The 15,704-nt window shown below is 50.3% G+C and overlaps 1 protein-coding gene across 3 annotated transcripts in view; it reads right to left on the bottom strand.

The window, feature by feature from the left end:
* Positions 1–15,704, bottom strand: part of LOC140525399 (germinal-center associated nuclear protein-like) — a 40,520-nt gene that overhangs the window by 705 nt on the left and 24,111 nt on the right. Inside the window, exons 14-23 of one of the 3 annotated variants that reach the window (XM_072640780.1) lie at positions 14,449–14,517; positions 13,291–13,425; positions 12,141–12,288; positions 9,224–9,485; positions 8,343–8,440; positions 7,520–7,910; positions 6,032–6,286; positions 1,725–1,845; positions 1,018–1,200; positions 271–406 (exon numbers count right to left, since the gene is read on the bottom strand). In XM_072640780.1, coding sequence (XP_072496881.1) covers positions 271–406; positions 1,018–1,200; positions 1,725–1,845; positions 6,032–6,286; positions 7,520–7,910; positions 8,343–8,440; positions 9,224–9,485; positions 12,141–12,288; positions 13,291–13,425; positions 14,449–14,517 — 1,798 coding nt within the window. Of the gene's footprint in view, positions 1–270; positions 407–1,017; positions 1,475–1,724; positions 1,846–6,031; positions 6,287–7,519; positions 7,911–8,342; positions 8,441–9,223; positions 9,486–12,140; positions 12,289–13,290; positions 13,426–14,448; positions 14,518–15,704 lie in introns of those variants that run through there. The other 2 variants (XR_011974029.1, XM_072640781.1) reach the window with 2 other exon arrangements.

Here is a 15,704-nt window from a genome sequence, read left to right as displayed (position 1 = left end):
AGGTTAGACAACACTATGCTAAGCACTCTATAAACCTGCTCCTTCTAAAGGCATTAATATGACATGCCCTGGGTGGCCCCTCAAGGTCCCTGACACAGCAGAGTACCTCCAGTGGAATAAGGGGGAGCATATCCAGCGCTGATGACCAGGGCTCAGAACGTCCCAGCTGGGGCTCTCCCTTCCAAGTAATTCTATGAACGGGACAAGGTTCACAGGACCTGCAGACACTATCATCTTAGAGTGTTTGGGTGGGAGAGGCCACGTTCCTACCTGCATTCCTGCCATTGTAGAGAAGCAGGTCACCGATGAGATTGACTGAGACACAGGACTGAGCAGGGGAGGAGGAAAGGAAACAGCCAGACTGTGGGGGTCTTCACGCAGCCAGCAGCACAGCTGGTCCTCAAACCTGCAAGCAAGGGTGAGTTGAAGGGTATTTGCAGAAGCTCCTGCAGGTTACTGGATTTCCCCCTCTACTTTCTCTCCCCTGTGGGACCAGGGAGTTTGGAAAGCCAAGTCCTTGGAGCAAGCACCAGCTCAAGGCTGGGCCAAAACAGACTTTGGCCACTGGATGATGATGAATTGTCTGGCCCCTTGTCTGTCATTAGCCACCTGACAAGCAGAACAGCTTTACGTGGGAGCTTCCCAGAATAAACTCTTGGGAGGAGACAAGACCTAACCTGGTCCCTAAAAATCTCTTCCTTGGGGGTCTGAGGCCACAGGTTCCTTCTGCCTCTGCAGCTGCCCCCCATTCCCTGCTCCTCCCTCTGATGTGTGGCAGCAGTTCCCCAACCCCACCTCACATCTCAAGTGCCCCCTTCCAGATCCCTGGATCTACGTACAAGTGGCATTCTCCCAGGGAAAGCAAACTGTGTTTCTGTCTTTGCATCCACAGCCTCAGCACTGTGCCTGCTCTGAAGCAGGAGCTAAATCAGTGTTTACTGTGACACTTCTGTCATAGGCCTTCTTCCAGAACTCCTAGGGTACAGTCCGGATCTGGCACATTTGCCAAGGACTCACTTTTTGCTTTCTTCCTTCTCCATCTGGATGCTGCTTAGCAGACACTCCGGGAGACCTTTCTGCAAGCAGGGTGCATTCTCCCAGTTGTTGGTCCTGCTGACCGACTTTTTCTCTATGCTGGGCAGAGGGAGAGGCACCTGCAAGATATTTTTCTTCCAGGATGGAGGACGTTCTTGGACTGACCTGGAAACCAAAACCAAACCATTTTTAGCCAGAAGCCATGAAAGCACTTTTCATAAATACTTTTCTCAATATCTGTTAATGATGAAAAGATAAGCCATGTATGGAGTGATTAATTCTGAAAAGTGTCCTAACAAGGAGAGATGTCCCAGCTGCCTTGAGAGATGTTGGACTTCCCCTCTTTAGAAGTCTTAAGCAGATGCTGGACAGCCACTTGTTGGATAGGTTATACTGTGGACCAGCTTGACAGTCCTTTTCAACTCAAATTCTGTAATTTCTGAGAAACACAGAAATGTAAAGAAAGTTAGGTTCTTTGATGAATACTTGGCTAAAGAAAAAAATAGATGGGAAATCAAAGAGTCTTCAAACACTGTGACCCCAAGGAGAGTTCTGGAAAGAGTATCCATAAGTAATACTGTCCTCTTTGTGAGGAACGACACATCACCACCAATATGGTTCTGACTTTATCTGTATTAGGATAACCCTACTTTCTCAGACAAACTACAAAGAAACATAAGCAGACTCACCGTTCAAGATTCTGCATTTGAGTTCGAAGTCTGGCTTGTTTCCATGACGTTGGGCAAACAAATTCATTTAGATGATCCTTATAAAAATATACGTTAATCTGACCGTCACTGCTCATGGCTCCTGCCGAAATACAACCAACATAACCAGGTGGGAAGGCTTAGCACTGGCATTTACTGCAGTTTAGGGGATCAGTAAATCATAGGATGCTTAGCAGTTGCTGAGAGCTAAAACAAAGCTACTCACCTCATTTAGGATTTTTTTAATGAACAAAGATCTACCCTTTCCCCCTCCCACTTCAACTCCTCCTTCTCCAAAAGTGAGAATAAATTTTTAAAAAAGTCAAGCAAAACCAAGTTCTATATTGGCCGTGTGCAAAAGAAAAATTAATATATACCCATATACGTGTATGAATATGTACATCACTTTCCACTTGGGTCCTTCTGGTGAGGAACATTCATGTTTCATCATTAGTTCTCTGGAATCTTGATTAATCATGCAGATCAGAATTCTAAGTCTTGCAAAATTGTCTGATTTTACAATCTTGTTTTCTTTGTACAAACTCTTCCCCTGGATCTGCTTACTTCCCTCATCCAAATTTTCCCAAGTTTCTCTGAAATATCCCCTCCAACAATTCTTAACAGTGCAATAGTGTTCCATCACCTCTACATACCATCTCTGGTTCATCCATTCCCCAATGGATGGCCACCTCCTCAGATTCTAATTCCTTGCTGCCTCAGAAAGAGATGTAAATATTTCCCTAAATTCTCAGTGTCTGTTGTTTAAGACTGATTCCTCTCTTAATCTACCTTCCAATTAATTCCCCCTCCCCCTTCTCCCTTTTCTCTATTGAGTGTTTTTTATCCAATTCCATGTGCGTGTGTGTGTGTGTGTGTGTGTGTGTGTATGTCTGTTTCCTTCTTTGACCAGTTCAGATGAGAGTGAGGTTCAAGTGTCAGTGCCCATCCCCTCCTGGTGCACCACAATTTAGGGAATGCTTTTCCCCCAAACCTCCCTTTCTCTCCACCCACCCACCCACATATTCACCTTCCCCTGGTTATCTGTTCTTCTCTTAACATCAAGAGAGAACAGAACTCTTCCCAAGCTCTGATCAAACTCCCTCTATGAACCATGATGATGATAGGGCTCCAGAAGCACATGGCCCATCCTGCCATGGCTCTTCCTTTATCATTTGGATTCCCATTTACCTTTCTTCAGACATCCCCTCACTGTGAGGTGATTGGAAACTTCTTTGATTTGGGTGGGGGGAGTCACATCATCTTGTACAAACCAATCAGCTTTGTTCCAGGCCTCCTTCCCCTGGGCCAGGTTTCAAATTGAATGGTGGAGCCATGAACTCCACTTAAGGGGAGGTTCATTCTGGACTTCCTTGACTTCACCATTCCCCTTCCCCCCCAGCAACTGAGTGCCAGCCACACCACACACTTTTCCATGTAGTCTTCTCCCATTCTATTGTAAACTTGGGGTCAGGACTGTCCTTTTCCTGTTTGTATCCCTAGTGCTTACTGCGTGGCACATAATAGGTGTTTAACTAAATATTTATTGGCTAAAGTTTTTCTTAACTCCTGTGTTTGACCTTCAGAGTTTATGCCTCTTATTACTGGGGTACCAGCCTGCAAACTCTATTCAGATCAGACCTCAGACACATCCTGGCTGTGGGACCCTGGGCAAACCACTTTACCCCACTGGCCTCAATTCCTCATCTATAAAATGAGCTGGAGAAGAAAACAAGCATCTCTGCCAAGAAAACCCCAACCTGGGTCACAGTCAGACGTGACTGAAAAAAACGACTTCGCAACAGTCAGCCTGCAAGACCTTGGCAGCTTCCTCACAACCCTCCGCCCCTGAACTCCAAGCCTCCGTTGAAGAAGAGAGCTTGGCTCAGGCATCTTCCCATTCCTCCCCTGGGTACAGGCCTTTGGAACTTCTCTGACTGACTTTTCCACCAAGCCCCCCAGTTGGGCGCCTTCTCTTTCCCCTCTCCCCGCCCCTCTCAGCTTCCTATGGTGTACCTCCTCCCTCCATTGAGGGGAAGCTCCCTGAGGTCAGGGACTGTCTTTCTTTTTCCACATTTGTATCTCCAGGACTGAGCACAGTGCCAGCCACACCTAGGCCCAGGAGGCTGAAGGTGGCTCCTGGGATTGAAGTAGTTCTTTCTGGCTGTGTGTGGCATTTTTTCTTTGACCTGAAAGTTTTGAATTCTGGCCATGATGTCCCTGGGGGTCTCTTTCAAGAGGTATCTGATGGTTCTATTTCCTCTTCCTCCTCTATTCTAAGAGATCGGGGCGCTCTTCACATTTCTTCAAATATGACATCCAGGTTCTCAAAATTTGCTGGGGTTTTCCTTACATTTTCTCTCCTTCATCTCTTCCGGCTCAGTTACTAACATCTTCTTCTCATTTTAGTCTTTATTATTATAATTGTTTCTTACCATCTCTGGAGTCATCCACTTCTATTTGATCCATTCTGATTTTAAAGAAATCCGGTGCCTGGGCAGGTTTTGTCTTCCTTGTCCTAAACTGCCAATTCCCTTTCCCATTATCTCCTCTCCAGCTCATTTCTTTTCCAGTTTTTTCCCTCTAGCATTCCCACTTTTGTTAAAGCATTTTTTAGCCCTTGCGCCATCTCCTCCTGGAATCCTGGTGGCACTGACGCCAAGCTGTCGTATCTTTGAGGTTTAGCTCGTGGATGTTTGGGAGTCTTTCTTCGGGCTATGTATCTGGAGCTTCCTTGTCATCATTGGTTTTGATGATGGGTTTTTTTGCTTTGCTCATTTGTCCAGCCTGCTTCCGGACTTCTGACTTGAAGTTGGGGCCAGGCTCTCTCCACCTCTGGAGGGAAGGTCTGGGCTGGTTCAGTTGCTGCTTCCTTGCAGAAGTTTAATGCTGTTACTCTAAGCTTAGCCAATCCTGAGCTCCTGCAGGGATCTAAGAAGCTTTCAGAGCTCTTGAGTCATCTGGTCCCAGGTAGAGTCTGGTCACTGCTCCCCTGGTCCAGGCTGAACTGGGTTTGGGTCTGAGCAACAATGGACTGCTGCTGGACTCTGCCACCGTCAGGGGTCTCTTTGATCTGAGTTCCCTGAAGACTTCAGATTGGACTGAAAGCTGGAGATGAGACCCTACGCTGCTCCTGGGTCACACCATTGCTACTGACTGAGGCAAGGGCCTCACTCTGGACTGTCACCCCTAGGCACAGTGACCCAGAACTGGGGAGTAGGCAACAAATTGCCAGTTGGCCCCTGTTCCCACACCCAGCCTTGGATCTGGGACCTCATCTTGCCCTTGGATACAGTCCCCAGTTAGTACAGAGTTGTTGAATTTCCCTATGGGTATTCTAGCTGGGGTGTTTCCTAGATCTGTTTGGAGGAGCTAGGGGGTAGGGAGGGGGACTGGAGTTCACTCTGTTCACTGCTACTCTGTCAGTGATACTGTTGGGATTCACAAGTTGTGGCAAATCCAACCAGTGCCAGTGATAGCACCCAGTTAGGCAGCCCTTCTGCCTGGAACAGAACTACAAGGGTTTCTCAAGTCAAATCACAGACTAGTAGAAGAGAAAAGAAGGGAGGAAGGGTCTTGTGCTTGTTCTTGGTGGTGATGGGGAGGCCAGCAATTGTGGGAGGGCAGCAAGATGGGGCTGACATGGGGCAGCTGAGGATGGAGGAGAGACAGACCCACCACAGCTACTGCAGCTGTCCAGGTGGGAGGTGGAGCAGGTCTGCACCAGGCTGGAGGCTTTGTGGAGGAAGAGAAGGGGCCTCAAGGATGTCCCTGAGACTGGGAGCCTGGGGGACCAGGGACTGGAGGTGTCCTTGGCCAGAAGATGCCTGTGTAATACTCGGTTTCAATGTCCAAAAAGCAGCTGGTAGTGTGGGAATGAAGGGCAGTCGGGAGGTGATTGAGATCCCCCTAGGAGCTGATTAGCCAGCAGTGTAGGGGGAGAAGAGGCTCCTCACCCACCCCCAAGGAGACCACCTAGACAGTATGATGGACAGCAATGGGAACGAATGACTACATGCCCACCAAGAAGTCTTTCCCTCTCCATTCCACCCCCAGGCTCCCTCCCAGACTCGGTCCCCTCCACAGTTCATGGCTTCCACCTCAGATGACCTTGCAATTGCCTGGGAGAGGTCTTCTATGTCTCATCATTCTTAGGCCCTCTCCTCCCACAGGAATGTAAGCCCCTCCAGAGCAGTGAGTTGCTGACCCCAACGATGGAGGCATTTAGGGTTAGCACACGCATGTGTGTGCGCATGCACACACACACACCCACACACACACAGAGGACATACCTGACACAACAGGCAGGGGCAGAGGTGGCCAGTCCCGCAGGCGATGATTGATGCACAGAGAGAAGACCTCATCCCAGGGGACATCCAGCATGGAGCAGCCCTGCATGGGGCAGCCTTGGGTCCTTTCTGCGAAGTTGAGGTAGGTTCTATGCAGCAGACTCTCGAGCTCCGACCATAGGACATGCTGGGCCTGGCCACAGCTGGGGATCTGGGACCCATACTGAAAAACCTGGGAGCGGGCTGCATTCCACGGAGCTGAAAGAAAGAGCATCTCTCACTGAGTCAGCCAGCACCACAGCATGAAGGGGACAAAACACAGGGCGGCGATTTCCATTCCCCCAGGAAGAGACCAGTGGGACGCCCCTTCCCACAGAGCATCCCACAGGTGTGGACTCTCCTGTCCCCAGCATGGTCTCTTGGCCAAACTTAGGACACAAAGACGAGCCATTTCTTTAATGCCCCCTGGGGAGGACATCTCTAGTGGGGCATCCCGGAGACCTGGGCTTGGTCCAGTGCTCTGGTACATTTCTATCCATGGCTCAGATGAAGGCATGGATGACTGATTCATGTGCAAAGGACTCACTAGAAGGACCCAGCTTCTAGCACCCAGAGTTAGCACCCTGGATCCAAATAAATCTTGCCAACCTACAACACTGACTGGATCGAATCTAATAAGATGGAATCATCCACTAAGGATAAAGGTAAAGTCTTATGCTTAGAATCAAAAAGTCAATTTCCACAAGTAAAGAAGAAGGAGGATCAGCTAAATAGCTGCTTTCTGGGGGTGAAAAAGATCTGGGGACTTTAGTGGGCCACAAGTTCTGTGTAAATCAGAATAGGGCAAGGCCAACAAGAAGTGCTAAAGCAGTCTGGCGAGGCCTTGAAGGCCACCACTAACAAGCCTAAGGAAGGGGCAGCCTAACCATGCTCTGCCCCAGCCAGCCCACATCCTGAACAGTGTGTCCAGTTCTGGGCATTCTAGTTTAGAAATAAGAATGGTAAGTGCACGGGGGTACCCAGATGGGAAGGGCCTTGAGTCCATGACATGAGAGGCCAGGCTGACCAAGAGAAGATGCAGCAATGGCATAAGGGCTGTTTCCAGGCACTTGGAAGAAGGCTTAGCCTTGTTTAAGGGCAGATGAGGAGGGGGAGGTTTAGTGTCCAGAGCACCTTCCTCACATGAGCAGTCCCAGGGAGGAGAGAGTTGCCTAGGAGGTAGTGAGTTTCCCGTCTGTAAGGGCATACAACAGGGTGGAGACTAGAGCTGACAGCATTAGAGAAAGACCCCCACGGCCTGTCTGAGGGACCCTGAAGCCACAGGGGAAGATGTTGCCAGCCTTCCTCAGGGTGAATGAGGCGGAGGATTCCACAGCAACAAAGAAGAAGGAAAGCCAGGGTACCCAACCCAACTGAAGCCTGGATAGGCAAAGGGAAGAGGGGGTGACCACCCGCGACAAGGCCAGGGCTGGCTCCCTCCAGGCTATGCACCATCCACAGGGGGAAGAGCTATGGGCGGGATCTGGAAGGACAGCACAGTTTTCTTCAGCCAGGCCAGGTGTTCTGGGGTGTTCCACTGGAGGTGGGGGAGCAGCTGGCTGCCCCCAGGCCTGGCAAACTCAGGGGCAGGCCAGGACAGGAGGCTCAGCTCTTCTGCTGAGATGAGGGCGGCCAGGAAGCCCAGGACACTGTTGTACAGAGCCACGATGGCCCCAGGCTCCTGGGAGGGCAGGCCCGCCAGCCGCCTCTCCTTGCAGTCATGGGAGAACCTCTGCTGGAATTCACGTTGGATGCCATCCTCCACCAACTGAGCCAGGGTCTGGCAGGAGAGGCCAGGATTGCTGGGGGCACGCGAGACCAGCCACTTCACTGCAAGAGAGAGCTGGGAAACAAAGCAAGGCAAGGAGAGAGAGGCCGAGTCAGTGGGCAGAGGAGATCCAATGAATAGCCAGCGCAAACACACAAAAGGAATGTTGGGGCCTTCCTGGGTTTGCTCGGTAATTCTGAAATGTTTGCCCCTTAAGGTGATGCTCCTTGAGGGGAGATGGGCTGAGGTCTGAAGGTCCCAAGAAAGGTCAGGGGAAGCTGACCCCACCCCACTCCCAGGTTCCTCCTGTTCTGGCCTGCTGGCCTCCATCTGGTCCAGGCACAGCCTGTATGGGTATGTTTATTAGCAAAGCCTGGCTATGCCTTTTAAAAAGCCAGGCTTTCTGTAGCCATCCCTCAGGGAGTCACACAGGAGGCACCCCCCATTCTCCGTCAGGTCCTGTTTGAGGGTCTCTAAATGTGCCTACTTTAGATCACTCCCCCTCACCTGATGGTTGCATGCCAAATTGCTAGGGGAACTAGGAATCTCCACCACGACATATTCAGAAATAAGTCCTCTGGCAATGAAGTCTGGAAGCTTCAGGCCTTAGCAAAGAAAGGAAAGGCATCTGAGACAGCTGGGTCAGGAGAGCTCTGTGGTCCCTCTGTCTCCAAACTCTGGCTGCAGCGAATCACCCACACACCAGTGCACTCCCTCCTGATTACATGTCTGTCTACACCTGTACCTGGAGCTCGGCAGCCCGTACACAGCAGGAGCTTACTAAGTGCCTCCTGAGTGATTGCCTGACTGGTAGCAACTCCCAAAGGCACATTAGAGGAGAGGGGAGGGGAGACAGCTTCTGGTTTTGTGTCATTTTCAATACTACACATGCCCCATAAGCTAAAGTTGTGAGCCATTCAAAGGACAAGGATAATGTACATGAGAAGCATGAGGAGGATGACTCCATGACCAGGAAGGGATAGAGCAGGGCCATAGAGGAGAGGGTATCTTTGGAGAGCTGGGAGGCTGCCACAGGCACGGGAAGGAGAGACCATGTGGTCCATGGGCATCTGAGTCATGGCAAAAGGGCCTGAGCACGTGGGACTGTGCCTACATGTGCTCATGTGTTCACAGGAGAGAGGAGGAGATGCCACATCTCCGCCATGACCATTGCCTCCCCTTTTCCCATTACACTCTGAAGGGTCTGTGACCACCCCCCACCTGCTGTTGTCAGTGTCTTTGAGCAGCCTGTAAAGGGTGGGTCTCTTGACTTAGTGGGGTTCTGACAGCATCACCCTGGAAAACCAGGGTGACATAAAGAAGGGTAGGAAGAGAACAATGGGGAGGGTGCCGGGCTGTACTCGGGAAGCTCTGGTTCCCCCACTCACCCTCCTCCACTTCTCTCTCTGCGATTTCTTCTCCTTGAAAGGGAACGAGGACCAAGAGTGGGATAAGCGGAGAGGGCGGTTTAGACTGGAGCATCCTTTGCAGCTGCCGCCATGCCGAGAGCCAGTAGGTGAGCCTGCTTTCTGCCTCCCCTACATTCCTTTCTCTACATGGTAACAGGAGAATGAAGCCGCTGGTCCCAAAGAAAACTTTCTGTGACTTTGCCACCTCAAATTCTTCATCATCAAGAATGCCTTGCACCACCTAGAGAAGAAAAGACAAACATCAGAAGCTTCTTCGTCAGTTCGAGGCTGATCACCTTCCTATCTTTTTTTAAAATCAGCAACAAAAACCATTAAAATAGCAAAATAATTAAAAGAGGTTATTAGTACATAAAATGGTAAACTAAAATTATTTACAACTTGTTGGAAGATGTGTACACTAACTTTAACAAAGTAATAACAAAGCATCAGGTGTTTGGTATCTCCATGCGGTATCTGTAGGTACATTTTAGATTGCTGCTATATCCGGAAGGTCTGGACATGGGATTTGATTCTACTTTCCTTACTCTGCATCTCCTCTCTGTTTTCCTCCTTTGTAGCACCTTCTCTGAAGTGACTCTCCCCCAACTCACAGTAGCAGTTTGGGGCTCCACAGGGACACTTGCCTCAGGTTCAAGGTTGCTCCTGAGCCCCCAGCAAATGTGGTTTCCTTTAATAATCAGCCAGGAGAAACAATGAGCTCAAAGCAAAGTCTTTTACATTCTTCCAATAAGTGCAAAGCCTACTCTCTCATGAAGACACAGAGAGTACATCAGTAGAAAGTCACACGTAGAGGGAGTAGTGGGTCACAGAAACCCATGCCCTTCCACTGTGGAACCTGATGTTCCTTCTCTTCTCACAGTGTCCACAAGTTGATTCCCCTCTACTCAGATCCCTAGGCCCACTCCTCTACGCAATGATTTTTGTTTGTTTGTTGCTATGAATAAAGCAACTGTTAATTTTTTTTTTTTACAGATAAGAACTTCTCCCTCCTCCCCCACCCCCTGCTTCTTAACAGCATCCTTTGGAATGGGATCACTGCTTCCAAGGATAACACCAGTTTTGTAATCTTATCATATAGGGCTGTATTGCTTTACAAAGAGAGCCCACTAGTCACAGCTCCTCCTGCAGTGTAAAATATAGTCATTTTGTCATTTTAATTCTCTCACTATTGGATAAAGGTAAGGAGAGAACTGAGTCGTTTTCATTATATTTCTCTGAATTTTAGAGGCTCAGAACATTTTTTCAAGTGGTTATTGATAATTTTTACTTCCTTTTTCAGGAAATGCCTGGTCATGCCCTTTGACCTTGAGAAATGAACCATCGCTTGTGCCAAATTCTTAGAGATTCTGTGTATCACATTTGTACCAAATGTACTTCCTGCAAATGTTTTTCTTCATTTATTCTTCCTTTTTTACTCTCTGTGCATTGCTTTGTGTTGCGTAAAAACAATATTGGCCTCTAATGAAATCCACAGACTTGGTCTTACAATGTCTTCTCTTGTTCAGAAGATAAGAATTGGCTCATTCTTCTCTACCACAGCATCTTGTTCCCTTTCGTTCTGATTCAATTTTTTAAAAATATTCATATCATTGACCCACTTTTAATTTGCTGTAGTATACGAACTCAGATTAAGGTCTACTCGATTTTCTGAATACTGAGTCCTTTCCCCAGCATTCTGTGCTCTTCACTAGATGACAGCAGCAGCTGATGAATGGAATGCAGCTGGGAGACCCAGGGAGTTCTCCCCAAAAGGAGCTTAAAAGGGAGGTCAGGACAAGGATAAGTTCGGAGGCCTCTGAGAACACGGAAGGAGTGATGGCAGGAATGCCACCTCACTTGGGCAAGCATTCGGGAAGTGCTTCCTGTGAACACAGGCCGCGGACCCAGCTCTGAGGTCCAGACAACCTCAGCAGGCCTTGCCCGGTGACAACGCAGGTGGGTCAAGAAGGTCCCTCCAGGCCCTGCTCCTGCCTCCCACCAACCTCAAGTGGTGGCGTGAGTCTCTCCAGGGGACTCTCTTGGACCCACAGCAGTCCTCAAAACCAATTGTTGGTGCCTGGATTTCCTCATCAGTGCCCTTGTGGCAGGCAAGCAGCCTGGGTCACCTCCATACCCTGGGACTGCAGAGGAGGTCTTCCTTCCTCACTGACCCTCCAGACTCTGCCAAGTTATGTCACCACTCTGGGACTCAAGTTTCTTCACCTGTGAAAATAGACTCAAAATAGACTTCTGAGACCCTTCTAGCTCTGAATCTAAGGCCCTATAATCCTAGGATAAACAATCAAATTTATGGCAAAAAAAAAAGTCTACAGTCCAAGAGTTTGACAGTATATTCATGAATGAAAAGGACAAATCTCGTTATCAGAAAATGTGAGTCAAATTAAAGGCCTGAAGTTCCTATTGAGAGTGTAGTAGATGGAGAGTGCCCCTCTGTCAGAAAGTCCTGGATTCAAGTCTGGCCTCTGACACTTTCTGGTTGTGTGACCTTGGGTATGTCACTTAACCTTAGTACCTCAATCGGCTCTCTAAGAGTCCAAGGAGGGTTGCTGATCCTCAATGAAGGAGGTAGTTTCCACACTGGGGAGTTTTCTATACTGATGAAATCACAGGTGTACACAAAAAAATGGCATCAGATTTGCTGGATTCCCCTTTCTTTGTCCCTGTGCACCTGAGCCTCTTGCCTGAGAAAGGAAGGAAGCCTTGGGGACATGCCGGACAAGGCCCTGGCCCCCTGAGTGGCCAGAGTTGGGCAAAGGACACAGCCCTCTGAAGTCTAGTGGGAGAGAACCCTACCTGGTGGCACCTCCCAACCATGGCCCTGACCTCACAGGCCCCCAACAGCCCAGACCAGAAGGACACGGATGACAGAGCCTACCTTGATGGACACGTAGACGCGGGACCTCCAGTCTCCTTCCCTGCTGAAAAAGCTGAACAGGGACAGGGTCTGGATCTTGTTCTGGGCCTGGCCACACGTCACGCCTTCGCTACCTGCGAATTTAGCCTTCACCCAGTCTGCCAGGGTCCTGTGGGAGAGGGCAGAGACAGGCCCCCAGGTCAGACCCCTAGGTGCAGGTCCCCATCAGCCACATGGGCCCAGAAGTCACTTGTCCAGCTACCCTCCCCAGCATCTGGCTGGTCCCAATGGGCCACCTGCCACCTCAGGCAAATTGGAATGTTTTCAGCAGTCAGGTCGTTCCTTTTTTCATAGCTTAAACATAAGCATTCTGACTAAGTTATTGTTTTTCTGTTTCATGCAAATGAAACAGCTCTGGTCTAGGGATGCTTTCCATTTTTAACATCAGAATCAGTCAAGAATATTTTACAATTACTTTATTTTTCAAATTTCCATCCAGACACCACTTGAAGACTTTCAGTGATGAGGAGCTCACTATCTCCCCTGTAGAAGCTTTTCTGGAAATCAGGTCCACCTCAAACCTCTCAGCAATGCCCCCTCCTTGGTTGTTCCTCCATCCTCCCTCTGGGGCCCCTCCTTCCCTTCAGCAATTCCACAGGTGGTCATTAAATGCCTGGTGTGTGGACACCAGCATGCAAAGACAAACCAAATTTACTGCTGTGACAGACAGCCTTCCAAACACCCGGGACCCCAGACCCCAAGTGCCACTTGGGTAGAACCCAGAGTGTGGCAAAGGGGTAGCAGTGGGAGGTCAGGGTCAAATGACACAAAGCCGTGTAGGCCAGGCAAGGCAGTGTGGACATCTTGATTTCTGAGCATGTTAGCGGGGAGGGTTTCCATCAGCGCTGAACCTCAGCAAGACTGACTTGGCAGCAGCAATGAGGCCTAATGGGCTGGCAGTGGGAGTAAGGCTGGAAAGGTAGGGCCAGATCCCACCCAGGAGAGCCTTGGAACTGTTGGGTACCACCCACAGCCAGCGCGGGGCTCCCAGGCCAGCTCCCACCACTGGGCTGTGGTGGACAAAATCCCACTGGCCAAGTTTCTTGGCTTGGGTTCCCAGGGGCATGGCCACTGCCTCCCTCAGAACTGATGAGAACAGCAAACCCCTCACCTGCCCGGTTCATCCAGTCCAGCTCCCTCGGTCCTCGGCAAAACCAACACCACCTTCCAAAACACGTGTCCATGCTGCAGAGGAAGGTGCTCAGAGAGGAGTGAGGGCCAATCCAGCGGGGTCCACACAGCCTTGCTAGAGTGGAGAGAAGAGGAGCATTCCTTCTTTCAGAACTCAGGGGCACCCCCACCCTGGGCCTTTGGTTTGAGACCAGGGTTGAGGCTCGGCCTCCCCAGTAGAAGCTGAGAAAATGCAGGTACCTCTTCTCATCCAGGGATGTCAGCTGCGATGTACCCACCAAGGCCTCCCCAGGCTCCTCCAGGGCCTCTCCCACCCCAACTGGGGCCTCCCCTCCCCTCTCAGGGCCTGCTCCAGGGCTCTTTCCCAAGTACAGCCTCAGAGCCAGGAGCCTGGCCACTCATCAAGGGCACACTGTGGGTAACCACCAGGCCCCTTCTTAGCCCTGCCCCCAAATTGGGGTGACCAGCCAAGCCTGGGAGGGGGGTTTTCAGGGGTTCCCCTCTGTCTAAACACTCTCAATAATGGTTTCAGTCACATTCTATCCCTCTTGAAGCTAGGCCACTTGTTCTTGTTTCTGTCAATGACATGACAGCTGGGATTGGAACCTGGCTCAGGTGTCAGATAATAGAGAAGTTTGTTGACTGAATAATGCTATGTCTCTCTGGCTCAATGATCCTCTCCTATGACTGTTTTGGGATGCCCTCTCTGGGAGCCAAGATAAGCACATTCCACAGAAATGAGGTTCCTATCCCCTCCTATCACTCCACCCCAGCGGAAGGCTTTGCTGCCTATGTGGGGATCTCACCCCCATCCTGGTGTAGAGACCAGCCTTCCAGGAGGGTCAGTGCCTGGGTGGGGGTGGTGGGCTGATGCTACACATTGAGGGGTATATGGTGCTAAAACTGACAAGAAGAGCTGTGGGCTCAGAGAACCCCCCAGAAGTTTGCATTTACCCAGGAATAACAGTGAGCTAAGGGAAATGCTAGAGCAAGGCAAGGACTGAGAGATGCTGCTTTTGAAAGTTCACTTTGGTGCCTGAGGGGAGGAAGGGAGGGGCACCAAGGAGGAGGACCTGAGACCAAGGGGTCCTAACAAGTGGCCCTGGGACAGCGGCCTTGGGGGAGCAGCCAAACAAACCTGAGCAACTTCTGGTAGAAATACTGGACCTTCATTTGATGGATCATCTCGGTCCTGGTCCAGTTCAACCTGAAACCCAATGGCAGAGTCCATCAGCTCCTCGGCCCCCACCACCAGACTGCCAGTTACCCATGTCTCTCTCTATCAGTGATGGACGCTTACTTCACGTCCATTCCCCACCAGCCTCCTTCCACGCCTGCTCCCTGCCCATCCCCAGTGGGGAGTGACCAGGATGTGGGAACATCCTGAGTGACAGCGGAGGATATAGCCTTCTCTTCCATTCCAATACAGCCAACATAGCAGTCAGGGCCTTGGGAAGGAAGGCCAACCCCAGTCTCTGCCCTCAGGGCATCTTGGGCAGTCTCCCAAGCCTGTTCATCCTCCCTCTTTCCCTCCCTCTCCCTACTTTGGGGCTTCGCTGGTTTCCTCCTTCTGCTCAGACCCCACCTTGTAGAGGAGGCCTTCCCCTGCCCCACTACTCTGGGTCTTGGATGGACCTAGTTACCCTTATGGGGTCTCCCCCATCAGAATGTCAGCTCCTGGAAGGCAGGAATGTCTTTTGTCTCTTTTTGTATCCCTGATACTTATCATGGGGCCTGGCACCTAGCAGCTGCTTAATCAGTGCTCGCTAAGTGGTTGACTATGAGCCAGTCTAAAGAAGGACCTAGCACCAACAACTTGGGGTGAGAATAATCATGGAGGGCTTCTTGTAGGAGGTTTCCCCCAGCAGAGCCTTGAAGAAAGCTAAGGGTTTTAAGTGTACAAGGATGGGGTCAAAGTCACCCCATTTGACTCTGTCACCTTGACTGGCTTGGTCAGAACACTGTTGGATGGAGTGTGAACAGAGCATTCAGTGGAATTCTTCCCAAAGCCCAGAGATGCTATCAGCTATCACAGACTAAAAAGGGATTCTGAGCCTGTGCATTCGAAGGGCTCAGGCCAGCACAAAGCCCAGCGAGGCATGAGCGGAGCCAGACAAGGGAAATTACCAGAAGAGTCTGGGCTCAGTAGACTTCAAAGGGAGGAAAAGTGGGCTGAGGGACATCCCAAAGAAGCCAGAGTTTGAGTAGAGGTGTGGACGGAAGTGGGCTTGGGCAGAGAGCTTGCCTCTGCAGAGCTGCTCACATGTGTCTGACTGGGGGCTCAGAGCCACAGGGACTCAACTCAGGATGTTTTATCTAAAGGAAACACCTCCTATGAGGAATGCCAAAAGGAAAAGTCCCAGGGTTGTCAGGGCTCCCCTATCATGGACAGAG

This window comes from Notamacropus eugenii, chromosome 2, assembly GCF_028372415.1.
Source record: "Notamacropus eugenii isolate mMacEug1 chromosome 2, mMacEug1.pri_v2, whole genome shotgun sequence".
In the NCBI taxonomy this organism is placed as follows: domain Eukaryota; kingdom Metazoa; phylum Chordata; class Mammalia; order Diprotodontia; family Macropodidae; genus Notamacropus; species Notamacropus eugenii.
This window is presented reverse-complemented; position numbering and strand designations above follow the sequence as displayed.